The sequence below is a fragment of the Lolium rigidum genome, chromosome 6 (genome assembly GCF_022539505.1).
Source record: "Lolium rigidum isolate FL_2022 chromosome 6, APGP_CSIRO_Lrig_0.1, whole genome shotgun sequence".
Lineage (NCBI taxonomy): Eukaryota > Viridiplantae > Streptophyta > Magnoliopsida > Poales > Poaceae > Lolium > Lolium rigidum.
The window spans coordinates 4,484,625-4,511,592 of record NC_061513.1 but is presented as its reverse complement, the minus strand read 5'-3'; the positions used below and the strand labels follow the sequence as shown (position 1 = coordinate 4,511,592).

The window sequence follows — 26,968 nt, the reverse complement described above, 5'->3', positions numbered from 1 at the left end:
CTTTGGGACCCAAATAGACCAAGCAATATAACCATCATATGGGCCAACATATTTAGCATAAACATCACCATAATAATCTTTAAATAAAACATAGTGAGGGTTAGCAATTCCCGCATCATCATCATTCATGGTGTTGCCCTTGGAGGCTTCACCATTAGTGACTTCTTTCTTCTTTTCTTGTGCGGGCTTGGCCTTTTGCTTGTTTGCCTTCTTTGCCTTGGCTTTAAAACCAAGGCCCTCCTTCCCATTGTTTGATCTTTGCTTACTCAAAAGATCATCCAAAGAAAGGTTACTTTGGGGAGAGGAGGCCTTAGCAAGTTCATCCTTCAACCTAGCATTTTCCTCAACAATATTTGCATGATCACATAGAGGAGTAGAGGAACTAGGCACATCATATGTAGCAAGCCTAATTTGAAGTTGCTCAAACGACTTGGATAGGAGAGTGTATTCACTCTTCAAAGCTTTGTGAGCTTTGTCTAGTTCATCTAGATCCTTCACAAGTTTCTCATGATCAACCCCAAATTGGGCCTTTTCCTTTGTAAACACTTTATTCTTAGCCCTAGCAAGATCTCTAGCTTTAGTGAGCTTGTTAATTTTATCTTGAGGCTCTTCAATATTTTCTAACCTCTCTTTAAGAGAAGCTATGGTTTCTTGACATTCCTCAAGAGCATTTTTAAGAGCATGGATTTCGAGAGAGTCTTCTCTCTCTATTTGACCCTTTTTCTCAAGCATAGCACTTTGTTGAGCTAAACGAATCATGAGGTTTGAAACATGCTTTTTAGTGTTACCTTGTAGGTTGAGAATGAAATCATCAAAATCTAGCATTTCTTGTTTCACTTTTAGACTAGCATCATCAACCCCTAGTTCACTAGATATGTTAGGAATAGAGGGGTTGGGAGATGATACCTCGGAGGATTTAGCCATGAGGCAACTTTCTTCCTCCACAAGGATGACCTCATTGGGGGATTCACTTGGTGATGAAGAGTTAGTGGAGAGGGAGGCAAGAGCGACCAATCCATTGGATGATGCATCTTCTTCATCATCAACATCATCATCTCCGGAGGTATACTCTTCTTGAGTTGATAGCACGATGGATGTGTCCAAGGAGGACCTTGCCATGAAGCAATGTGCATTCTTGATAGGAGGGTTCTCATTTGGAGATTCAAAGAGAGATGAAGAGGGTATGTTGGTGGTGACGATGGCGGCCAATTCCTTTGAGCTTTCTTCATCTTCATCACCACTAGAACTTTCAACTTCATCGGATGAATATTCTTCCCTTGTTACTAGCACAACTCTTGAGGGCCTCTTGCCCTTCTTGGTCTTGTTGTTGTAGAACTTCTTGTTGGGGGCTTTTGAATACTTGCCCTTGGTGTCCTTGCTCTTGTCCTTGGGAATGAGCCTTCCATTATGAAGCTCTCTATTTTCATAGGGGCATTCGGCAATGAAGTGGCGCTTGTCATCACAATTGTAGCAAGATCTTGTCTTTGGACCAAAGCTAGTGAAACCACTTTTGTTGTTCCTCTTGATGTTGTCTTCCTTGACCTTGGAGGGATCAACCCAAAAGGATTTTGCATGGAAGGCCATGCGATCATGGTAGTGGCATTGCAAATCTTCCGGATAGGACATACTCCACGATGCCCTATAAGATTCTTGAGGAATCACTTCTTCACCGGAGTTGACCACCAAGGCAAGATTGGAACCTTTTGCCATTCCAAGAGCACGATTGCGAGAGTCATGAGAGGTTTCTTCAAGCACCTTGAGAGCTTGCATCTCGTGCACGACTTGTTGAGAGGTGAGAGAGGAATAGCATTCCCTTCCCACAAGAGTCTTGACATCAATGGGAGCAAATGGCATCATGCATTCAATGTACTTCTCCTTGATCCAAGAGTCATTGATGTGGGTGGCACCAATAAGCCGGAAGGCATCGGCAACCGTGACAAGTCTTCCATACATGAGTTCATGATCTTCATCCGGTAGCCTCAAGAATCCTTCGGCTTTATTCTTAAGAGCATTATACTTGTTCCTCCTTGTGCTCTCACTCCCAATGCAACTAGCGGCCAAGCCGTCCCAAGCTTCCTTGGCGGTGGTGTAGTTCCGGACACGATGCAATTCCGGTGTCCCCACACTAGTTTGAATCATGTGAAGGGCGGTGTTGTTGAGTTGACTATCAATTGCTTCTCTTCTAGTCAACTTGTCGGGGTTGTATGGCTTGAAGCCCTCCAAGATGATTCTCCATAGTTCATTAGAGGCACTACAAACATGAGAGCGGAACTCAAATTGCCAAGTATCGAAATTATCAACGGAAAACTTAGGTGGGTCGCCCGAATGTTTAAATGGGGATGGGGAACCGGTATATCGGGAGATAGGAAAGGTGGAGCTACTCGATTGTAGCTTTCACCTCCACTAGTTCCCCTAGGAGATGCACTGGTAGATTTGAGAGTGTTTAAGTTATCACCATCCACGGGTTTGGTAGATGAGGGTAAGTCCGAAGCCTCTCCATCATCTAACGCACCCGTGTCTTTTACCTCTACACTAGGAGCCTTGGGAGGGGCCGGAGCCAAAAGCTCGGCAATCATCTTTTCATGCTTTCCATTTGGGCTTCCATGGAGGACTTCAATGAATTGAAGTCTTCCACGGAGACCGTCTGGGCGGCCCCTACCGAGGGCACCTCGTCCGGCATACTCTTAGGCGGTTAAGCCCGAAATAAGAGCCGAGGCTCGATACCAATTGAAAGGATCGTATGCCGCACCTAGAGGGGGGGTGAATAGGTGCTAACCAATTTTTAGTTCTTTTTCAAATTAGGCTTGACACGAAAGGTAAATTCTCTAGATATGCAACTAAGTGAATTTACCTATATGACAAGGATATCAACTAAGCAAGGTATAGCTACGCAATAGTAGATAGAGTGGGATAGAGGTAACCGAGAGTGTAGCACGCGATGACACGGAGATGATTCCCGTAGTTCCCTTCCTTTGCAAGAAGGTACGTCTACGTTTGGAGGAGTGTGGTTGCTACGCAAGCCAAACCAACGGCCACGAAGGCTTCACTCGGATCTCCCGTGAGCAACGCCACGAAGGCCTAGCCCACTTCCACTAAGGGATTTCCTCGAGGCGGAAACCGGGCCTTTACAAAGTTCTTGGGGCACACATCCACAACCAAATTGGAGGCTCCCAAATCTGTAACAATACAACAATCAACAACAACACATCAACAACAAATCAACTAGGGAACCAAATAGGAACACTAGCATGAGATCCCTCAAACAAGAGAGGGGGAAATGAAGAACGCTTCGGTGAGGATGTAGATCGGTGTCTTCTCCTTCGAATCTCCAAAGATCAAGAGCTTTGGTTGGGGGAGGAAGGAGATCTTGGGAATCTTGACTTTCTTGAGGTGGCTCTAATGGAGGTGGCTTGACAGATTTCTTGTGTAATGATTGAGCAAGCAACCAAGGTAGAAGAAGGGGGGTATTTATACCCCCTCTCGAAATTGAGCCGTTGCTGCTTCCGGGGGCCGGATAATCCGGTCTAAGTAGGGGCCGGATAATCCCCCCCCCGGATAATCCGGCCTTCGGAACAAAAGCGTGACATTGTCCGGCCAATTATCCGGCCCATGTACCGATTCACATTTCTTCCGAGTCCTTAGCCAAAACGAGGGGGCCGGATATTTCCAAAATATCCGGCCCGGATAATCCGGCCCTGGTACAATACCGGGACATTATCCGGGCAAATGTCCGGCCCCTCTATCGCGCTGCTTTCCCTCGAAGACTTAGCCAAAATCGGGGGCCGGATATTTCAAGAATATCCGGCCCGGATTATCCGGCTCGGCCATACTTTTCCTGTTAACTTTTGACAGACCGACCAAATCCAACACACGCAAATATGAAACTATGTAATCCCTGTACCACTTAATCAAACATTAGTGTATCACATATATTGACATCAAACACACAAAACATAATGTAAGAGATGTTCTTTCAACGACGCCCTCGAGTCTTGCTCAAGGATCAAGTCAAAGCAAACTATCCTATCTGTAGCTAGAAAATAGCTGAAGCTAGCTGACCCTCTAACTGAATCTACTGACAACAGACTAAACCTGACAGCTGACGCTACTGCATCTTATTCAAAGAACTAGATTAACCAACAAAGGTGACTGCAGCGTGAGAATAACGCCGCTTGTGGAGAGTGGGCACCGGAGGAGCCTGCCGCATGTGGAGAGCGGCCACCGGAGAGGTAGGGGAGGATATAGGGGGACGGGAGCAAATTGAGTCCGGTTCAATTCTTCGATGCCTTTCCCTGTGAAGCTTCTCCTCTGCAGATGCATATGTTCCTTTGGCCCATGCAATGCTGACCCAAGATGGCGACTGGGCCAGGTCCTCTGTATAAGTCGTATGTGACGAGGACGGAAAAGAAATTGTTGTTAGCCCCGAGAGTAATCGAAACCTTGAAGCTGCATCTGCATTGGCTGTTGCTGTTGCTGTTGCATCTGATGTTGCTGTTCCCATCGTTCCCCACGCCTAGCACCACCTCCTCCTAATTCCCCTACCTCGGCGTCTATCAGCCATGACCAGAACCTCCACAAAAATTTCTTGCGCTACTCCAAGGTGACACACCCCGACTCTTTCAGAGATGAGCACCGGGGGCACAACAAGGGGATGTTGAACCCTAGGAGGGTTTGCTGGTTTTATAGAAGCAGCACACCGAGCTGGTTGTGGTTTGTTGGGATGCTTTGGCATATTCCAAAGTTGGTAGAAAAAGTGCTCCACCATTTCAATGCCATCCTCTTCGCACGTGCTTCCGTCCAAAGCATGTGGCAGCCCTAGGCTATGTGGCAGCCCCGAAAACTCCCCCAAAATCTTCTGGTTCCCGCTCAAAACCATGCCCTACACACATTGGCTCATTTTGGGAATGGTGACTACTTATGAACCGATGAACATAACAGTTCACCGTCTTCTCTAGCAGCAATGCATGTTGACTGAATTGCAGGATAGTTGATGCTACTTTGATGTTCCTTCCTGCGAATCCTGATGCGGGTGCCTAAGCCAGGACCGAGATCCTCTGCATCGGAGCCTGGAGCGTGAAGACTACTTGTTCTTGAGGTAGATGCAGCTTGACATACTGGGTCAATGGTGAATGGCCCAAGAGCTCTGATGTAGAGCCGGAAGCTCCGTGCCCCTAGAGATGCTTGAAAATCGGTCGCAGCGGCTCTCGCCGTGCGCGAACCCCAACTCTGCCATGATTGGCTTCCGCCGTGAGCTCGCATGAACTGTTCCAAGCCTTCCTTTCCCTGATTTATCTCCCCATCCATTCGCTTCCTGCTCCTTGCCTCCCCGCTGAACCTCCACATCGTTGTCTGCCACGATCGCCAGCGTTAGGTGCCGATGTGCCCTGGATCTGAGCTTGAGGTGGTTTGCAAGCGATGGAGCGATGGAATAGATGACAAGGGGAAAAGCGGGTGAAGCAACACATGGAGGTTAGGGAATCAAGGTGATCTCGCCTTTGTCGCGAGAGCATCTCACGGGCACATGGCCCCCCATCTGATTTCGGTCACTATTTAATTACTATCTCTAATCACCTTACCACCAAGGGGTATTTGTGTCCCAAATTCCTCTCTGCTGTGTTTGGTTGCAATGAATTGGGCTCTGAATTGAATTGGGAATGGAAAACCAAATCAACCAATTCAATTCAATACCACAAATGTTGTTTGGATGCGTATGGTATTCAGCTATAGAATTCAGGTTTCAATGGAATACCAAATGCTGTTTGGATGTCACATGTGTGGAAATGAGAGTATTTTTGACTTTGAACAAAATAACCTCTGTAATATGAATGAAAATCGACCCAAAATATAGCCAAGTTGAAGCTAATGCAAAAAAAAGAAAATGTTACTACTAGACAGCCTCCATAAGCTTGCTGCATTAATCATTTAATTCCAGCTTTTATGTACCAGAGTGTGTAAGATCACACAGAGACAAGAGTGTCAAAAGCAAAGTTGTTCCTGTTAGAATTCTGCATCCACTTTGGTTCAGCCTAACTCCCAGGAACGCCAGATGATGCTCGTGGCGCAGGCTGACATGGCTGTTGCCTGTGCTCGCGTCGTGGAAGGAGTCCCCGGCAATGGAGAGTGTCGCCTGGCCTCGAAGTTCAGGAGCTCCTCCGCCCCTGCCCTTCAAACCGCGCCCAGGCCGTCGCCACCGTGTCGCCGTCGTGTCCAGGCCGTCGCCGCCGTGTCGCCGGGCGGCATGGTCGCGCCGGTGACCAAATCTGACGCCCTGCTCGCCCCTGTAGCCACAGCGCCGCAACTGGTCCTGCTACACCGACCCGCGACAGAGCGCTGCCAGGACGCCTCCATAAGCGCGCCGGTCGGATCCGGATCCGGGAGCTTCCAGAAGCTTCGATTTGGGCCTTTCTCCCCGAGATCGTGAGGAGGAAGAGATGGTTGTGTGGGGTGGGGCTGAGAGGAGCTTGACGGGGAGCACGCCGTCGCTCGAGCTGCGCACGCCGCCACCCGAGCTGCGCACGCCGCCGCTCCACTAGCTAGGGTTCCACGGGGAGGGCGCAACGAGGGGGAACGGGACGACGGGGAAGAGGGAGGGCATGGGCGGAAGGAGGGCAGGGGCGGAGTGGGAAGGAAGGGGGGTTGGCGGCGGTCGTACCGGGCGGCGCCGCCGTGCTCGCCTTCTCCAGCGCGGGGATGGCTCGTACCATCTGAATTGTCCAATCGGTAAGTTGGCCGCGCGGGGGGAGGGGCTCTGAATTGGTTCCGAATTCTACAGCCCAGTACTGAGTACATCCAAACAACAGAATTGGGCCCTCAACTCCAGATTCCCCAATTCAGAGCCCAATTCTAAGCATCCAAACACTGCCTCAAAGTTGTTCCTTGGTCATGGATCTCAAATAATACCCCTTAGGCCTCGTTCGGTTAATCCGTCGTAGGCAGGGAATGGCTTGGATTGGAGCCCAACTCTGGTTTTCCAGCCCGGCGAGTTTTTTTTCCAGCCCAAAAAAAGATCGTTCGTTTGCTCCTGGTCTGGAATTTTAGCCCGGCCCAACCCGCCGAACCCTTCCTCCCTTGTCTGGATAATTTTTCTCCCCACTCGACCCGTGGAAGATGACATGCGGGTCCCATGAGCCAGCAGGTTTCTCAACGTTTCAAACGTGGCATGAGATCGAAAGAAAAAGGCAAGTGACCAAATATGAGGAGCCAAAAATAATTCAAGAAAAGAAAGTTTTATGGTACATAGAGGATGACATGCGGGTCCCATGATCCTGCAGGTTCCTTAACGTTTCAAATGTGGCATGAGATCGAAAGAAAAAGGCAAGTGATCCACGACCCTTGACGGCGTGAGAGACAGGCGACGGGGCGACGCGAAGACGACGATGCGGCGATCTCGCCGGCGAAGGCGACGGCGACGCCACGCCTTCCCCTCCACCGCTGGCTCTCTCTTCCACCGGCGACGTTCTCCCCGGTATGCCCCCTCTCCTACTTCTCATCGTTCCCATCTCGTAGTTAGGTTTCAGTATGGTTCTTGATTGGAAGAAATCTTGGAGATAGATGGGGAAAATGGTGCAAGGAGATGGCCGTGACTAAATAATGCCCAGGCAAACTTCTTTTGATTTGCTGCACCAAGGTTACTGGGTAGGGATTTTGCCGATTCAACGAGGTTACTGGATAGGAGATGATCTGCTGCACAGAACGAATTTGCACTTCTTTTTGATTTGCAATATATTGTTGTGAATTTAGACTAGTACGTAATATAGCTCCTAGAACATTCTTCTTTCTGGTGTGTGATCTGAATGGAAGAGCACATGATTTCTGGTCTCCAGTGAACTAACTGTCACTTTCTGAATTTTTTTGCAGATCACACCTGCCCCTGTGAGAGTCGGAGAAGACGAGCCTCCTCCATCCTGGGATATAGTTCCTGATCCGATCTTCGAAGGTATTTATTTTACTACGCTTTTCTCTTCTGTGAGAGTATCACCCATACTGTTTTATGTCTTTATGCACATGATAATTATTCTGTGATGTGTTATGTGGTTTCCGCATTCTTGGTGAAAACAATTGTGTTCGACTAAATGGGACAGTAGTGTATTATTTTGACCACAACTTCATGTATAAAATCTTAAGTTTTTTTTTCAATACAGGAGGGAGACGACTTGATGTCGTAATGTTGTTTGATGTCAAGCTCATATGATGAGAGTTGCTAGATGAAGATTGAAGTTGCTTTGTTCAATATTCTGTATTGACTTATAATATTTGGGCATGAACTCAATCTTAAGTATGTTGAAAGGACCTTTGCTGTTATTTATGATCAAATTATGTCCGCTAGATGTCTAGCAAGTTACTTATATCAAATAGTTGATCTAGATGCAGACTGAAGTGCTGCTAGGATGCATCTATTTGTAGAGGAGTTTTGAGAAGAGGTGATCAAATTATGTTTGGCAGAAGCTATTTGTATTATCTTTTGATTTTCGTCATGATTAAATGTGATAAACATTTTAATGTTTTTTTGGTCCCAGTTCAAAATTTATTTTTTATGTTTTTTTATGTGCGGCTGGATTGAGAAAGAATTCTCAGACTATTGAGTTTAATCAGTGCAACTATGCAAGTATGCCCTGAGTAGCAGTTGGAGCCTACCAGGGATTAACCGAACAGCTACAAAGCATACACACGGGATTATTGAGAAGGGGTTGACGTGGGTTACTAGGGATTGGGTGTAGGGTCTGGATCAACCAAATCCCTGCCTGGATCGATTCCAGGTCTGGTTTCATTCCACACAAAACGAACGAGCCCTTAGAGTTGGTCTGGAGGGAGTAACCTGGTAGCTTTCTTCAAAAGGTCTATTTTTGCAGCTTTCCGTCTTTTTGGACTGTGTTTCCACTCAAGGGTGTATTATATTAACTGATATATATTAACTATAGAAACCCCATAGGTCACATGATTTCTCCACTGACAAGTTTCCGCACAGCTATGCTATTGAGTTGAAATCCATAGCTCTTGGGGGTCTGGAGTTACACAATTAGCTAATTGTAGGCAGGCCCCGGAATAATTTGGCTGCCTTCCCTAACTGTTTCTCTGCCCAACTGATCTTCCTCCGCGTCCTGTTTGAAGGTCCATACCTTTAGATTCTAAAGCGTCGGAAACATTAGTTTGATCAATTAAACGGATTTAACTTGATAGGCATTGCCTATTTGCCTTCCCTAATTGTAATATTGTTTTCTTCTTAGGTTTAGAAAATCTGATGTTCTGTTCTTGTTCCAGTCCCTTGTCTACCTGAAGACATAGATAATGATTGAAATCATCCTTTCCTCTATATCTTGAAAGTTGCAGAGTTGTGTGGTTGAGTGAAGTTTCTTCAGCCAGGGATCTCAGATTTGTAATAATGTGTGATTGATTTTTACCACGCTTCATCTGAAGATATTGCCTTCATCTGAAATAATGTATAATATAATAACATAACTCCTTAAATTATTATAACTCTTAGTAGTCATGCACATATTGTTGTTCATATTCGGACAACCCAGCCAGGGTAGCTATGCACAGAATTTCTTATCTAATAACCAGCATCATCTAACAGGTAAGGCATCATTGTGCCTTTATAGACGCTCAGTGAGTCCTATAATATTTGAACTAAAAGATACAGTTGACCTCCCATACTTAATAATCGTTCCTACACCGTGAACTGATTTGCTTTGAGATATATCCAAGCTGCCTCATGGTTGTTGGCAGACACCATATTAAGTTGCTGATGGAAGTAAACTCAGACAAGAACGGTTTGCTGATGGAAGTAAACTCAGACAAGCAGTTCTCGACAGACGAGCGGAACGTGTTCGCTGCATCCACCAGGATGGTACTTGGCAGCGGAACGTCCGCCCTCTTCTAGGAGGACAAATGGTTGGATGGTAAATCCATCGCCGAGATTACGACTGAGCTACTTAAGTTGGTTTCGGGGCGCATTCGGAAACGGAGGACGGTCCAGGAGGCCCTTACCGATAGACAATTGATTGCTGACATGCACGGGGCTTTCAGCAACCTGGCGCTGTGGCAATACATCCAGGTCTGGCGTTTGACGCGGGGCATTCGATTTGTTGACACTCCTGACAGCTGTTGTGGCGGTGGACGGCAGATGGTGTTTACACGACTGCCTCCTGGTACAGAGCAATGTTACAGGGATCGATTTGGTCTTTGTCATGGAAACTAACCTGGAAGTCTTGGGCCCCGCCCCAAGGGTCAAATTCTTTCTATGGTTGGCCTGTCAGGACCGCTATTGGACAGCAGATCGACTTGCCCGTCGCGGATTGCAACATCCTCCCAGATGCGTCCTCTGCGACCAGGAGATGGAGACTATGGAGCACATCCTAGTCGGATGCCCTATTCTCGGATCACATGGCATGAGGTATTGTCCTGGATTTGCTCGCCGGCGGCCATTCCGGCTGATGGGGTTTTGTTCGTTGATTGGTGGGATACAACCGTCCGAGCTTCCCCAAAGGCGGCCCGTAAGGGCATCTCCTCGGCGATCATGCTCACGGCTTGGTGGCTATGGAAGCGGCGAAATGCTATCATCTTCGATGGCGCGCGACCCGACCTTGACGGCTTGCTTGACACGATAAAGGCGGATGCCAAATCGTGGGCGACAGCGGGGCTTCAGGGCTTGCGGCACTGCCCCACTGTGTAGTGTGTAGTGTGTCGCGTTGTACTCGGGTGTGGCCTCTCTAGGCTTGTATCAAACTCTCTCTATCAATGCATCGAAATGCAAGCTTTTGCGTTTTCTCGAAAAACTCGGACAAGAACGGTGCAATGTACCAGAATTTGTAACCACGTACCTGTATCCCTTTGTTCTCTGAACTAGTAAAAGCAAAGTGAAGATAAAGAAGTGATAAATTCCACCACTCTTTTGTTAAGAGTTCAACCAATTTGTTTCTTTCCCAGGAATCTTAGGACTTCTTTAACTATCTCTGGTTCTAGTGGGGATCAACAGTCTCTTTGCTACTTCTTGTTTCATCTTTTGATTGAATTCTAGATCACTGTTATTATCCATGATCAATCGTGGAGTGTTGATCCTCGAATTTGTTGTTTTGGCGCATTCCACTTAAATTATCTGTGTCAATTTGACCTAAAAACCCCACGGCCGCAAAGGCACGCACGCCTCCTACCCGTAACCCCCCAGCATCATCTAAGGGTATGTACAATGATAGGGAAGGCACGTCTTCTCTTAGCAGTCCATGTCATCTAGAGAGGATGATAAATATAACCGGTACAATGCATTATCTCTTATTATCATTCCTTGCAATAAATGATAATTAATTATTTTTAGTAGAAAATTATGTGACTAAGGAAAGATAAGTCGTACAATGGAGAAAATAGCCTTCTCTTATTTCATAAGAGATCATCCCTTAGCTAAGGGAAGACAACTTTCTCTTCCTTCATTATCTCTCCTCCAACTAAGCAAAAATCTGACGTGGCAAGCGTAAGGGAAGGCTGACATCAACCCATTGTACGTGCCCTAACAGGTAAGGTATCATTGTGCTTTTATAGACGCTCAGTGAGTCGTATAATATTTGAACTAAAAGATACAGTTGACCTCCCATACTTAATAATCGTTCCTACACTGTGAACTGATTTGCTTTGAGATATATCCAAGCTGCCTCATGGTTGTTGGCAGACACCATGAGCTTCTTTATTTGATGGTCTATTATTCGACCGTAAATGGGCTGAGCCCATTATGATAGGGGAGAGTACATGTCGGATACATTTATTGGATCTGCCTAACGTTTTTTTTTGGCGAGTAACGTTGACCTCATTTGCGATGGCGATGGACGCCGCCGGCGGAGGGACAGGACGGAGCCGCTGTCGCGCCAGTGCTTGCACGTGGCTTCACTCCATCAGCCCCCAGAGCGACCCACCCGGCCACCTCCATGGTCGGGAGGCGGAAAGAATCGGATGCGGATGGGATTGAAGCCGACGCCGCTCCATCAGATGGGGACGGTACTCATGGACCCTCGCAAGCAGCTAGATGCTCCTTAGTTCAATCAGTCAACAGAAGGATTCCGCCAGCGCAGGTGAGAGTGATCTATCGAACCTTTGCTCATGTTTCTGTATCCACTATTGTAATGTTTGCTCAGAGTTGCCTCATTTTCGCTCTAACTGTTATTATGACAATTGTGGCATTTATTCTAAGTTGCCAACATGCATGGGAGGGCTTAATACTTCTTAAGTTGTGACAATATACAGATATCATAGCAATAAGTTCAGACTCGGGCTATTTTGTAACTGTACGTCGTAGAAATAACTTCAGAGAAAGATACACCCAAGATCAGAAGGTGGTGTGGTCTGGATTAAGATGATAAAACTGGGAGGCGGTGGGTGGGCTGATGAAGAAGTTGATAACCTGGCCGGACATATAGTTTAGCTGTTCTTTCTTCAGTTAATCAAATTAAGTTTAAGACTGTTGCTGCTCTCTGGATTTTGGAAGTGCACAAGTCACGTCAGGTTCTGAATGAACTGATGAAAGCAAGCATTAACTAAATGAAAAGTGAATGTAAGAACTTGAGAATTGATATAATATACATGCAAGCAATGCAAACAGGGAGACCAATTTAGTTAGTCATCTGAGTAATGTGCAAAACTTGTTGTCGCAGACCTGCACATACCTAAAGTCTGAACTAATTTTTTTTGCTCTTCCAGGTAGCTTCAACATTATGTTCTATCTGTACCCTCGCAAGTCGCACCGTCCTGGAAAGATACCAAGGATCCGAGGAAGGAAGCAATTCTATTCTTGCCGTGCTAAAATGGAAAAGAACCCATGGGCTGTGCATTTCCAGCCGAAAAGCAAGACAACCTCTTTTCTACCGTCCAAGCTAATTGAGGAGAGTTTGCAGAAATTTATTCATGTCAATAGTAATTCTGCCATGCCCACCTTATGTGGGAACAAATATAGCATGCTCTTTGTGTGGGAACATAGGTAGCATTTTCTTCTTCGCGTGGGAACAGAGGTAGCATTTTTCTTATTTGCGTGTGAGTGTTGATGACTATCTTATATCATATTCTCTCTGTCGGGTTGGGTCGTTTTGTATCTATAAGTAAAGTACCCCACCATAGATAGATAGACAGATTGTCTGCAAAGCCAGCCCCTTCAATTCAATAACCCAGCTAGTTGCTCTACCTAGAGCAAGGGATTCATGTCTACCTCTCCAATTGATTCAAGGTACGTACTTGCTTAATTCAGCTTCACCATACTACTCTAGCTACCTTTGCTGTTTCTTCGTAGCTACTTTTTTTTCATCCAAAAGAAATGACATCTTTACATTTATTTATTTGAAGTAAATTTTGTGTGCTTGTATGGTGCTATGTTTTTTTGCAAGCCACCTTTTTTCCTTTAAGCAAGTACTTGCTAGTCTCTAGTGAGTGAATTGATTATCTTAGCTTGCTCTCCATGGTGACATGACATGTATAAACCAGTTTTTAGCATGAGATTGTTCATGTCAAAGGTGGCACCAGCGAGTACTAATTTTATTTACATATGCATGTTTCCATTAGTAGCTCAACTCAAGCGAGCGAACCCTACAACTGATGGCGGGGGTTCTGGATGCTTTGGCATCCTACGTGATCAACATGCTCACCGAGATGGCCAGAGAAGAGGTTGCTATGCTGATCGGGGTTTCCAGCGAGATTGACAATCTAGGCGTCAAGCTCGGGGACCTCAAGAAGTTTCTTGCAGATGCTGACAGGAGGAACATCACCGACGAGAGCGTGCAGGGTTGGGTGGAGGAGCTTAAGCATGCCATGTACCACTCTACTGACATCATCGACCTATGTCAGCTCAAAGCCATGGAGCAAGGCCCATCCAAGGACATGGGGTGTCTTAACTGCCTGCTATTCTGCATGCGGAATCCCCTCCATGCCCACGAAATCGCCAGCCGCATCAAAATGCTCAACAAGAAGCTTGATGACATCTTCAAAAGGGGTGGTAATTTCAATTTTATCAAGTTGGAATCCTATCAAGACCGGAAGACGACGCACCTTCCTATTGTTGATCGCAAGACTCATCCTTTGCTGGAATGGTTGGGCGTTGTTGGGGAGAAGATTGAAGAAGACACAAGGGTGCTTGTGGAGATGCTCACAAAGGTGGTAGCGGACAACAGTGACAATATCATGGTGGTCGCCATTGTTGGTGTCGGGGGGATCGGCAAGACCACCCTCAGTAAGAATGTCTTCAATGATGAGGCCATCCAAGGCAAGTTCTCAAAAAAGATATGGTTAAGCGTCACACAGGAGTTCAGCGAGGTTGACTTGTTGAGGACGGCCATCACTGCTGCTGGTGGAAAACTTCCTGGGCCTGGGGGCAGGTCTCAAGATAAAGCATTGCTTGTACCTATTCTTGCCAGCACCATCAAGGACAAGAAATTCTTTCTTGTACTGGATGACATGTGGGGGGATAACGAGTGGAACAATCTGCTAAAGGTTCCATTCAGCTATGGTGCCCATGGAAGCCGAGTCCTAGTCACCACACGGCATGACACTGTTGCCCGAGGCATGAAAGCCATGCAGCCCTACAACCACATTGATAAATTAGGTTCCGAAGATGCATGGTTATTGCTCAAGAAGCAGGTCAGTAATTCTAACTCTGGTTCATAATAATATAACACATGCAGTCAGCTAATTACAAACAGAGCCTAGTCATATCAGCTCCTCTTGCACACTGTTTAGTTCGTCATTTTATTTTACATATGTCCAGTGTTGTTTGATGAAGACTACAATATATATCATTTGCTTGTCGCTGTATACTATTTGAATAGCCCCAAAACAATTTCCACTACTAATTGCTTAATCATTAAGAGTGGGTTAGTATCTCCACCTGTAGTACAATGGAGCCTAGTCATATCAGCTCCTCTTGCACACTGTTTAATTCGTCATTTTATTATATATGTCCAGTGTTGTTTGATGAAGACTACAATATATAGCATTTGCTTGTCGCTGTATACTATTTGAATAGCCCCCAAAAAAATTCCACTACTAATTTCTTAATCATTAAGAGAGTGGGTTATTATCTCCACCTGTAGTAATTTTATTATATATATGTCCAGTGTTGTTTGCTGAAGGCTACAGTATATAACATTTGCTTGTCGGTATACTATTTGAATAGCCCCAAAACAATTTCCACTACTAATTGCTTAATCATTAAGAGTGGGTTAATATCTCGGCCTGTAGTAAGTATGATGAACTCCAAATGTGTTTTGAGTTTTAAATCACCATAACTCCGCTTGCTCAGGCTTACTTATATGGATCTTACAAACATTATGAATAAGGCAATAGGCAGATATGCATGTTTACACTTCAAGTACTGAACATGGTTTTTTCCATCACAGTAATCTTCATCCACTGTTATTGCTTGTCCACCCTAAATTTCTCATTAGATAACCCATTCTTATATGTGTAATGATGTAGCGACGGAGGTGTCTGAATGATCGCAACTTTAAGCAATTATGACCTTTTGCTTGGTAATTTTATTTAGGTAGTACACTGACTGGCATCTTATTGGTAATTTATTTTCTTGTTGATCTAGCTTATTGGTAAAGAAAAGAACGACATTAGCTAGACACTTCAAATTGCTGTTTTATATGCTCTTTAATTAACCCTATAGGTTTAAACTACTTGCAGGTACTCACAAATGAGAAAAGTGAACTTGAGATCGATATGCTAAAGGATATCGGGTTGCAAATTATACAAAAATGTGATGGGCTGCCGCTTGCCATAAAAGTGATGGGAGGACTATTGTGCCAGAAGGAGAAAGAACGATGTGATTGGGAAAAGGTTCAAAGTGATTATATATGGTCAGTATCTCGAATGCCGGAAGAGCTAAACTATGCAATATATCTTAGCTATGAGGACTTGTCCCCTTGTTTAAAACAATGCTTTCTGCACTTCTCTCTCAAGCCTAAAAAGATAATTGCAGGTGTCAATCAGATTGTTGGCATGTGGATTAGTGAAGGATTTGTTCATGGAAACTCTGATAGATTAGAAGAATTGGGACGTGAGTACTATAAAGAGCTAATACTGAGGAACCTTATAGAGCCGGATAATAACAAACCTGGCCAATATGTTAGCCACATGCATGAAGTTGTTCGTTCATTTGCACTATTTGTTGCTAGAAATGAAGCACTAGTATCTCATAATGGAGAAACTGATACCAGAAAACTTACATCTCAAAAGTTTCTTAGGTTATCTATAGAGACCAAAGGAGTGGAATCAGATGGATTTGAGTGTAGAATTTTAAGAGAGCAGAAATCACTACGAACATTAATACTAAAGGGAAATTTAAAGATTCAGTCCGGTGATTCCTTGATAACTTTTTCAAGTCTACGGGTGCTACATATACAATCCACAAATTGTGCTACACTGTTTGAGTCTGTGTATCAGCTCAGACACTTGAGGTATTTGGCAGTAGAAAAATGCAATGATATAAACAGCCTGCCAGAGAACATGGACAAGATGCAATTCTTACAGTATTTGAGCTTTTTTGATTGTCGGAATCTTTTGGAACTTCCCAATAGCATTGTGAAGCTACATGAACTTAGATATCTTGGACTTGAAGGCATAGGTGCAATTAGTGTGCCTAGGGGTTTATGTGCCCTAAAAGATTTGAGGGTAATATATGGGTTTCCAGCCCACACATCTGGAGATTGGTGTAGTTTGGAAGAGCTCGGGCCTCTTTCCCTGCTTAGGGATATTGTATTAGAGGGCCTTGAGAATGTATCTACTAGCTTGTCTGCCACAAAAGCCATGCTTGGGGCAAAGGTACATCTTTCCTTCTTGGGCTTATATTGCACTAGTATACTGGACGATGATGGATTGGTCAAAGAAGGAGTCTGTGACAAGGATCTACATATAATTGAGGAGGTGTTTGATGAGCTCTATCCTCCACCTTGCATAGAAGATGTTCGGATCAGAGGATATTTTGGGTGTCAGCTGCCAAGATGGATAATGTCTAGATCAACGACACCCCTCAATAGCTTGAAGATACTAATGATGGAAGACTTGGCTTTCTGCACTGAGCTTCCTGATGGCTTGAGCCAGCTCCCATGTTTGAAGTTCCTAAAGGTCAATCGAGCTCCAGCGATCAAGCGTGTTGGGCCTGAATTCGTGCAGCCCCACAGTCACCATCACCATCTTTCATCCCAGACTCTGACTGCATTTCCGAGATTGCATGAGTTGATCTTAGATAAAATGGTGGAATGGCAGGAGTGGTTGTGGGAGGAGGAAATGAGAGCTATGCCTGTCTTGGAGGAGTTTTATCTTAGAAATTGCAAATTGAGGTGTATCCCTCCTGGTCTTGCCTCCCATGCATTGGCTTTGAAAAAATTGACCATACAGAGCATCCAGCACCTCAACTCTCTAGACAACTTTGCTTCCGTTGTTGATCTTAATATGCAAGGCAATCCTGACCTGACTAGGATCTGCAATTTCCCCAAGTTGCAAAATCTTCATATCAGCTACTGCCCAAAGCTTGAGTTGCTCCACGAGGTGACTACACTCCGGAGACTCGTGCTGACTCTTATCTACAGCGAGAAACGACTCCCGTTGTACCTGCAAACTATAAAGCCGAGAAATTTGCTGCTGGACTGCAGTCCTGAGTTATTGGCTTGCTTGGCTGCGGGAAAATCTGGCCCTGAGTGGGACAAATTCAATCATATCCAACATGTCGAGGCTTATGCACATGATGGATGCATTGAAAAGAGATGGCATGTATTTTACACAAGGGAACCTTACAGCATGGAAACAAACCTCGATCTGCAGGTAATATATATATATATATATATATATATACTTTTAATCCGTTGCTCTTTTCCTGCATATATTGTTAATACGTATTCGTATTCTCCTATTGTCGATTACATTCCATCTTACTAGTTTACTGGTATATATGCTAGAGCCTGAATATGCACTTCCAACTATTTCGTTTACTTGACAGGTGTGTTCAGAGTCTAAACGTGTACTGCCCTAGTTATCTCCTCTGATCCTATCAGGTGATAAAGATGAGGGGTATAGACAACCATGACAAAAGTGAAGAAGTGCATATGGGCCATGATACCGTCGTAACTCGAGAAGAGGAATGTGGACTAGCAAATTAAGGATGCACGGACGTGGATCCAAGAACAATGTTACCTTGCTCCGTTCCCTGTGGTTGGCTGAACTAGTTATGTATCGTTCTCTTTTCTTGTTTGTTTGTAGTAGCCGTGTTTTGGAATTTTAGGCTGTATATGGTCTCCTGCTGGGAAACTGTGTTGTACTGAATCTGCTGATATGCAAAATTCTGGTTACCAGACACTTGGAACTGCTGAGCTTTGCCTCGAAACTGTTGATATCCAAAGTTCCTGAATTGCAATTCTCTTTAGCACCAGTTCTGTACATAGGCACAACTGGAATGCTGCACAGAATGCATATTCCACTTCAATAGTGTTTGGTTTAGCCTTTGCATGTGTGCTTGGAGTTGTCACTGATATGTTTTGTTGTACCAGAGATCATTCTGTTTTTGTTCTGGGGAATGGAATGGCAGCCAGCATCTCTATCATTTCTTTTTGCTCTTTGTCCATCATATTCATGGGCAGACTATATTGCTCGGCACCCAGTGAGCTTTTCCTCTCGCTCCTGGCGGTGCCGAATGAGACTATATCTGCTGAAGGATTTTGAAGGAACCAAGTTTGTGCCCTAAATTCAAACAAACTTTATCAGGTTTCAATCTCTGAAACTACAACAGCATGTGTTGCGGAGGAAGCAGCCCAGACCAGCCCCGCCTGGCCCAGCAACAGCATGTGGTGATTTTTATTGTTGTAGTTGTACTAGATGTTTTAGCCCTAAAAAAAAGATGCCTTGCCCCTCGTCAAATGATTTCATATTAAATTTTACTCACCAAAAAAAGGTACATGCCAAATTTGTCAAAATTTTGTTTAAAACTATTTTAATAGGTAGTTTGAATTTCATCAAATTATTTGTTATCCATAGTATTTTCTGACCAATATACCTGTTCATGTGTTGGTATACCATATTACCATTGTTGTATTTTGTCTGTGTATTGCTGTACCATTAGTGACTGAGCATCCGATTGATTAGATGAAATCCAACGGAGGATCCTATCCTGTTTCACAGTCAAAATTGGACGGTGCCAAAACGTCTTTAATTAGGGTTTAGCATCCATATATATCAGCACATATCAGCGCATAAAACGTTTGTACTGTGTCCGTCTATATATGCCCCGGCCCTGCGGCGTCTCGTTATCCTCATTGCATCGACAGAACAGGTACGTACACCATGGGAGACCAGGAGGATTCGAGGCCAAGCAAGAAGCCGCGCGCGTCATCGCCGGCGGAGCTCGGCTCTGGCGGCCTGACGGCGTTCGCTCTCCGGCTGTCCAAGAAGCTGGCCGAGGGTGACAACACGGGGGACAAGAACGTCGCTTTCTCGCCGCTGTCCATCTACACCACCCTCGGCCTGGTGGCTGCCGGAGCTCGATCGTGGCAAAACCCTCGACGAGATCCTCGCCCTGCTCGGCGCCTCGTCGCCCGACGAGGTCAATGAATTCGTACGCGGCCTGGCCGTCGACACGACCGGATCCGGAGGACCACTCGTCACCTTCGCCTACGGCGTGTTCCACCAAAAACGCATGGAGCTCACGCCGGCCTACCTCCACACCGCTGCCGAGTCCTACAAGGCCGAGATACGCGCCGTCGACTTCGTCGAGGTCAGAACAGCACCCAGCTCCTTCTATTCTTCTCACCGTGAATTTGGCATTGTTATCGTAGCTTTTGTGTGGTGCAGGGCGACAGAGAGAAAATCAGGGAGGAGATCAACGGGTGGGTGGCGGCGGCGACGAGCAATCTCATCTCAGAGATCCTGCCGGAGGGATCCCTGCTGGAGCAGACGAGGTTCGTGCTCGCCAACGCCATCTACTTCAAGGGCACGTGGGAGAACCGCTTCCCCGAGGGCCTCACCGAGGACCTCGAGTTCCACCGCCTCGGCGGTGCCGCTCCCGTGGACGTCCCCTTCATGACCCTCGGGAGGGAGAACGCAAGGTCTTCTTCTCCTACGACGACGGCTTCAAGGTGCTCAAGCTCCCTTACAAGGCCGCCGACGACGGCGCGAGGTACTCGATGTGCGTGTTCCTCCCCGACGAGCGCGACGGGCTGCGCGCCATGGTCGACGCTCTGGCGGCCGGCGGCGGCTCCCTGCTCGACCACGTGCCTAGGAACCGGAGCAGTGTGCAGGAGGTCCTTCTTCCCAAGTTCAAGCTCTCATTCTTCTGCAGCCTCGTCGAAGAACTTAAAGGCTTGGGGCTGAAGGAGGCCTTCACCGAGGATGCCGACCTGTCCGGCCTGGTTGATCGGAGGGTATGTGACGTGCGACTGGACGAGGTGTTCCACAAGGCGGTCGTGGAGGTGAACGAGGAGGGCACCGTGGCGGCGGCCTGCACCGCCGTGCGTGGCCGCGTGAAGCAGTGCGCGAGGATGCCGATGAGGTTCATCGCCGACCACCCGTTCGCGTTTTATATTGTGGAGGAGGTGTCCGGCGCGGTGGTTTTCGCCGGCCACGTTCTTGACCCTTCGAGCTAGCTCGCAGGACATTCGTGCTCAGTTAAGTTCTACGTTTGATTGCATAGTGATTCATCCATGTGAGTTGAGAGTTAAGTTGCAACTGTGTTTTTTTTTCAATTATAAGTGAACTTGCAAGTGGAGATGCAATGCAAGTAAGAAAAATTATCTGAATCTTCAGATTTGCCTCGTGACATTCTAGGATATCATCTGATAAAAACGAAATTAGTTCTCGAATGAAAAATAGTCACAACCTTTCAGTGAAAGTACAATAGTAGTGGCCAAACTAAATGTTCGACGTCCTCGTACAAGTACAATACTAGTAGTTTGGCGACTTTAGATGAAAGCGCTCATGCACACGCCCCTTTCCGTGGCGTTTATTCGGAATAGGCAAATTTACATGGACACGTCTAGCGAGCGGCTGCATGCCCGTTAGTCATTCTAAGCGGTCATACTAAAATGGAAAGTGCTCACACAAAAGGTCCAGCTGTCAAATAAATGGTAGGCTAGCTCATATCACTTTGTCGTTTTAAAAAAACTGCAACTTTTAAACCGTGCGGCGAAATTACAATCCGTTTTCACTTTCAGAATCCGAACGACGAGAGCTTCGAAACTAGACCACATTTTCATATGTTTCGACGCATTTTTTTAACAAGCAACTTTGATGCGCGACAGAGCAACTTTGTTTTACAGAAAAACAACTTTGGTATGCGGCAAAGCAACTTTGGTGTGCAACGAAAACACTTGATTCACAACGATGGTAGGCTTGACAACAGCTGCAGCAACAACTCCTAATGTTACTCTGCAGGATTGCTCGGCCGAGTACCAAAGTTGCTCGCAGGACACTAAAAATTGCTCGGTAGGGCGCCAAAGTTGCTCTGCAGGGTTCAAAAACTGCGTCGCCGGGCATCAAAGTTGCTCTGCAGGGTACTTAAGTTGCTTCATCACACATTGAAATTGCTCCCATGGACACCAAAATTGTTGTCCGGCACCAAAGTTGTGCCTTCGTGGACCAAAAAGTGTACATGTTCGTTGCACACCAAAGTTGCTTTATCGCACACCAAAGTTGTTTTGCTGCACAATAAAGTTGCTCTGTCGCGCATCAGAGTTGCTTGTTAAAAAAATTCGTCGAAACATATGAAAATATGGTCTAGTTTCGAAGCTCTCGTCATGTGGATTTTAGTAGTGAAAACGAATTGTAATTTCGCCACACGGTTTAAAAATTACAGTTTTTTAAAAAATAACACATGATATCACCTACCCTACCATTTCATTGACAGCTGAACGTAAATAGCTGTGTCCCCTAGTGCGTATGCCGGGGACGTCCATCCAGCATGCGCCCGCTGGTAAGATTTCAGGAATTTACATAACGACATACAATTGTGCAGTATATATCAACTGCACTCCACTATATATCAACTGCTAGCTTCCTTCCTGCACGTACTTGAAGCATCGCAAATCGTTGTCCAGCGCCTAAGGATGATGCGCTTTTGGTGGCACGGACGAACCACCTGAACCATAAGCATCACCCGAGATGCTGTTATAGCCACCTGCAACCAAGCAGTGCATATATAATTAATCCTCATCAGACCCAGCTACCAATTTCTAATAGGAACTGAAAGATCTTCTAAGATTCCTTCTCTTTTCCAAGCGGGCGGCACAATATCGAAGAACAAATGAAAGAACTGAGAGTTAATACATACCACGGCCAGCAAGCGTGTTCTGCGTGACGAACGCGAGTGAGGCCAGGATCACACACAGGAACACGGTCAAGGCTCTGGAGAAATCCATGGTGGTTGGGAATTTAGGAGGAATGCGTGCGTCTCGTGTGCTTGCAGCTAGCTGCTCATGGCTCCACTCCAATGGCGGGGACGCTCTATTTATAGGCGTACGTGGTGGTGCCTGGTGGCTGCGTGTTAGTGTGGTTACAAGTACAGCCACAGCTCGACCGATCGGCACAAGTAGACTTGCCAGCCGACCAAAACGATGAAAAGTAGTTGTGGTAGAATTTGTCCATTCTAGATGAGCCGGCCAAACTGTGTAAACTCTGGCGGGTAGTGCCTAGTATTCGAGCGAAAGTCGTTCAAAGACAGTAGCGTTTCGACTTTCGACCGCGCCAATCATCCAGTTCCTTTTGACCATCCATAGCAAAAACACCGCCCACGGTGCACACCCGGTGGCCATTTAAATTTCTACTGCTAGCTTGTATCAAGATTTCTGTAGTGCCAAGATGAGGCGCAGGATTTCTCCGATTCATAGACGCGATAGTTATTATTTATGTATTAACCTTTGTCCATGAAAGGTTATCGCAAGTATGTTTCAGTTTAGATATATCTAAACAATCTCTAGTCTATATATATATATTCGAATTTAAATAATTTTTTGATTTTGTTAAAAGAGGCAAAAGATTTACTATTTTTATAGATATAGAAGAAGTTTTAGAGTGTTACAAACCAACATGATCAGGGCAACAGCCAAGATCCAAAGCATGAGACCTACTCTCACGAAATTACATTACGTGACGCTTTCATCCCAGCCAAGGCCCATAAGGATGTCTCGTTTTTTATCCTAGAGACCACCATGTCGACTGACCATTCTTTTGCACGAAGGATATCCACCAATCTTGAACGGTACCCGGTTTGAGCTTCATGCGACACCTGCGGGTTGACATCAATGAATCCAAGCCACTCCTTCATGTTGTACCAAACTCCTTTTGTGAAACGGCAAGAGAAGGGAACATGTTGATGAGTGCATTTTTTAAAGTATGTTTACCTTATGTTTTTGCATGAGCAGTGATAGGATTTTACTATTTTACGTCGTTCCTATGCATCTTTCATACTTGTTTGTACACCTATGGAAGGGATTTAGAGGGGGCACTTGCTGAAGGGCATTATCCTCGCTGCTCCATGGATCATTAGAGGCCAAGGCATCACCCCCATCATCAACCACTGCATCTCCATTACCATCACCATTCACATCTCATTTACCTTCATATTGCTGTAATTCTAATTGCTATTGAGGATTTGCACTTGTATTTATCCATATACTAGTATTTATTTCATATGCCTATGATGATGTTGTCGACTGCTTCCATGAGTGAGTAATTTAATTTGATCTTGGGGAGATAGAGAAATCCTAGCAATATTATGATATGAAATACAGATAATTTATAACTTTGGTTCATGATTATGTGTTACATTTGTCTATATACGCAAAAGTTCTATCCATTACACTGTCCACATGTAGAGATGCTTCTTTCGCCCACCCAGGGGTTACTTCTACTTGAATTTTCCAGTATGGTTGCGAGGTCTTAATAGTGTGTATGAATCACAGTTCCATTTTTGTATCTGCTCTATCTATTTCGTGTTCCAGATACTAGAATAAATAATATCTGACACATAACACTAAATAATCCATGCCAACCCACATTACTAACTAACGGTGGATAATCATTTTTCTTAGAGGTACTAGATACAATTCCATGAATGAGCAAAATGAAGTTTGTGTTAATGATAAAGATCTCTAGGAAAACTGCTAAAAACGATTGAACATGTGGTTCCGAGTTTCGATAACTTCTTCTACTTTCATTTCCTCCGTCTTCCAAATCGCAGAGTTAATTCAAAAGCCTAGGTGTTATTACTTAGCTGCTGCTCCCTGACTTTAACTAATTCCCCTCCGTCGATCCTCCATTTCAAACACGCATATCTATGTAGGAGGCAGAACTAGCATGTACACTAGTACATATCGGGCTGCCACACACGACTGAAATGAGCTATCACAAGATAAACCTAACCGTCGCTATGCAAAGGTAGGCGATACACCAAAAGAGCACACACGGTAACCGTGTGCGATGGTGATGCATGTATAATGCATACATGAACTTTGTCCTTTATCATATTGAATTTCCACATATTTGCAACATATATGATGATAATACCTTATTTTATATTGATTTATGGAGATTTACCAATGATCTCCTTTATTTGATTTATAACTCTACAGAACAGGAAATCCGAGTCAAATTGACTTGGGATATTTGGAGCGTCACTTTCTCATACGGAGAAGCACCCTGAAGCTTTGAAGCAGACCTGGATAAGGCCCAAAAAGAGGACATGTGGCGCACCCAAACATGGTGGGTGCGCCACCCACCCTCTTTCAGCCATCGATCGTCCAATTGATTTGATTCTTTCGCTAACCGGCGTATTTTGACCTAAAAATCACAATATATTTCCTCGAAGAGTTCTCAGGAGGAAAGCGTCGTAGAAGACAGAAACACGAAAACAGAGGCTGCAACATCGAATATTGGAGGGGGGAAACTCCGCCAGGATCACCACCGGAGGGATCTTCACCTTCTCCAACGTCTTCATCATCATCACCATAATCAAGGGGGAGTAGTCCACCTCTGGAATACGTATTTGTGGCAGTAGCTTGATCTATTTCTCTCATGTTGTTCATAGTTCTTAGTGCCACACTAGTAGGGAAATGATCTTCATTGGCGCATCAAAAGTGCCATTCTGTGGCGCATGGGCAGTGCGCTGCAGAATCGACGCCACTAAAATGGTAATTCTGTGCCGCACCAGCCCATGCCCCAGTTTTATGTGGTGCACCAGCCCATGCGCCAATTTTATGTGGCGCACCGTGGTCCAAGCGCCACGGAAACTAAGTTTTAGTGGCGCATGGGGTTGGGATGCACCACGGAAATAGGTTTTAGTGGCGCACACTACAGGAATCGTGACAGATGCCGATGGCCGGCGGTCCTCGGCATACCACCGCCTCGCCCTCGGCGTACGGTACGCCGACGGGAACCCTCGGCGTAGCTCCTCGGGGAAGGTGCGCCTCGGCAGAAGCCACGTGGCCCTCGGCGTATCGGCGACCGTCGGCGTAGACGGCGAGGGCCGAGGGTGAGGCCCACCTGTCGGCGTACTAGCCCTCGGCGTAGCACGCTAACGGGCGACGTCGAGCTGACGGCCGTTACAGCTACGCCGAGGGGGCGGCCGTCGGCGTACGCTGCCACATGGCGGGCCCTGGCGAGCCGTGGCGCATGCTACGCCGAGCGGGAGGCCGTCGGCGTACGCTGCCACGCGGCGGACCCTGGCGAGCACTACAAGGGAAAAGCCTATAGGTGGTGGAAAGTGCTGCCGGCGCACCACCCTATGCATGCGCCGGTGGAATGTGCTGCCGGCGCACCACATATCAGCCGCGCCGGCGATGCCTGCCCACTGCCGACGCACCAGGGGATTCGACGCGCCGGCGCTTTTTCCTAGCATGGCCTCGCCCGATTCGGGTCAGGCCCACGAAACATTGCCGGCGCACCAGCCCAGGAGCGCGCCGGCTGTAATTCGCTATTGCCGGCATGCTCCTGGGCTGGTGCGCCGGCAATGTTTCGTGGGCCTGGCCCGGAGCAGATATAGCCGGATGGGTTATATATTGCCGGCGCACCCAGGTCCTGGTGCGCCGGCAGTAACCTGGGAGTTATTTCAGCCACCAACCAGCACTCACAAGCCACCAACCAGCACTCACAAGCCACTACACTCACTTCTCCACAACAACCCGACCCTTCTCCCAACCCACCTATTTTTTTCCCATTTCTATCCCAAATTTAGCCAATTTGACCAAACAAAATCATATTTTTTGAGCAAATCTTCCCTTCCTACATGCATCTCCCACATCCCTATGTAGATCTAGATCTATCTATCGCGCATTGACCGCTCAATCTAGATCTAGTTCTAGATCTAGAAAGTCGTCTTCCATACGCCGTTGTCGCGGTGCGTCGTCTCGATCTCGTCGACGAATATATCAAACAAATAGGTGATTAATAAACAAATTGAGGAATGAAATCGACGTATGTTGGACATTTGAAGCAAAGCTCTCGTGTGTGGCATATATATATGTTGTGTTTGTGCTTGTGTGTGTTGGCGTTGAAAATGAGTTGCCAACGGATTGCGCCAAAATGTTGATTCGTTAAGTTTCCGTTTCGGCACATTTCTGGCGCTCCTATGTCCTACCGTGTAGGAAGGTCATGCCGAAATTTTCCGTGAAAACTACCGACGGATGCATGGTTCTAATCAATTATATAATCTTGCCGTGCAGGTGATAATGGTTATCGAGATGAGTGAAAGCGTCGTGATGAGATATCTGAAACACGCGATCATCGACATGTATGTAAATAACCGCACAAAGGTATTGTGTCCGTGCCGAAGATGCAAACGAGGGAAATGGTTTGACCCCTATTCAGGCAAATTGCAGGGGCACCTGCTCACTAATGGTTTCATGCATGGACACACTCAATGGATGAGTGATGATGGCGCGGAGGTCAATGGGGCGACGACAGCAGGTGGTAATGGCCGGCAAGAAGGAGGGCATCATGATATTGATGACGTGTTGCGGTC

The 26,968-nt window shown here is 46.0% G+C and overlaps 1 protein-coding gene, 1 long non-coding RNA gene and 1 pseudogene across 4 annotated transcripts; all 3 read left to right on the top strand.

The window, feature by feature from the left end:
- Positions 1–7,400: 7,400 nt before the first annotated feature.
- On the top strand, positions 7,401–8,504 carry LOC124660048. Its single transcript, XR_006989788.1, has 3 exons — positions 7,401–7,465; positions 7,858–7,936; positions 8,142–8,504. It is a non-coding gene; the product is annotated as an uncharacterized LOC124660048 (long non-coding RNA).
- A 3,417-nt stretch (positions 8,505–11,921) lies between these two features.
- LOC124667718 (disease resistance protein RGA2-like) lies at positions 11,922–18,379 on the top strand. 3 transcript variants are annotated; one of them, XM_047204978.1, is made up of 5 exons: positions 11,922–12,056; positions 12,682–13,201; positions 13,537–14,604; positions 15,655–17,790; positions 17,966–18,379. In XM_047204978.1, exons 3-5 carry the CDS (start codon positions 13,567–13,569, stop codon positions 17,996–17,998), a joined length of 3,207 nt encoding a protein of 1,068 aa, XP_047060934.1. In that variant the 5' UTR covers positions 11,922–12,056; positions 12,682–13,201; positions 13,537–13,566; the 3' UTR covers positions 17,999–18,379. The 3 variants fall into 3 exon arrangements, with proteins under 3 accessions (XP_047060934.1, XP_047060933.1, XP_047060935.1); XM_047204977.1 differs by having other exon boundaries at positions 13,534–14,604; XM_047204979.1 differs by lacking the exon at positions 17,966–18,379 and having other exon boundaries at positions 12,682–14,604; positions 15,655–15,827; positions 15,950–16,089.
- A 1,275-nt stretch (positions 18,380–19,654) lies between these two features.
- LOC124661753 lies at positions 19,655–20,600 on the top strand (annotated as a pseudogene).
- Positions 20,601–26,968: the final 6,368 nt, after the last annotated feature.

What these genes read in the sequence shown, in the direction of transcription:
- LOC124667718 (XM_047204978.1), top strand. Translation starts at nt 13,567, where the DNA reads ATGGCGGGGGTTCTGGATGCTTTGGCATCCTACGTGATCAACATGCTC. An exon ending in GGTTATTGCTCAAGAAGCAG is followed by an intron (nt 14,605 to 15,654) that starts GTCAGTAATTCT and finishes AACTACTTGCAG; the next exon opens with GTACTCACAAATGAGAAAAG. An exon ending in AAACAAACCTCGATCTGCAG is followed by an intron (nt 17,791 to 17,965) that starts GTAATATATATA and finishes TTTACTTGACAG; the next exon opens with GTGTGTTCAGAGTCTAAACG.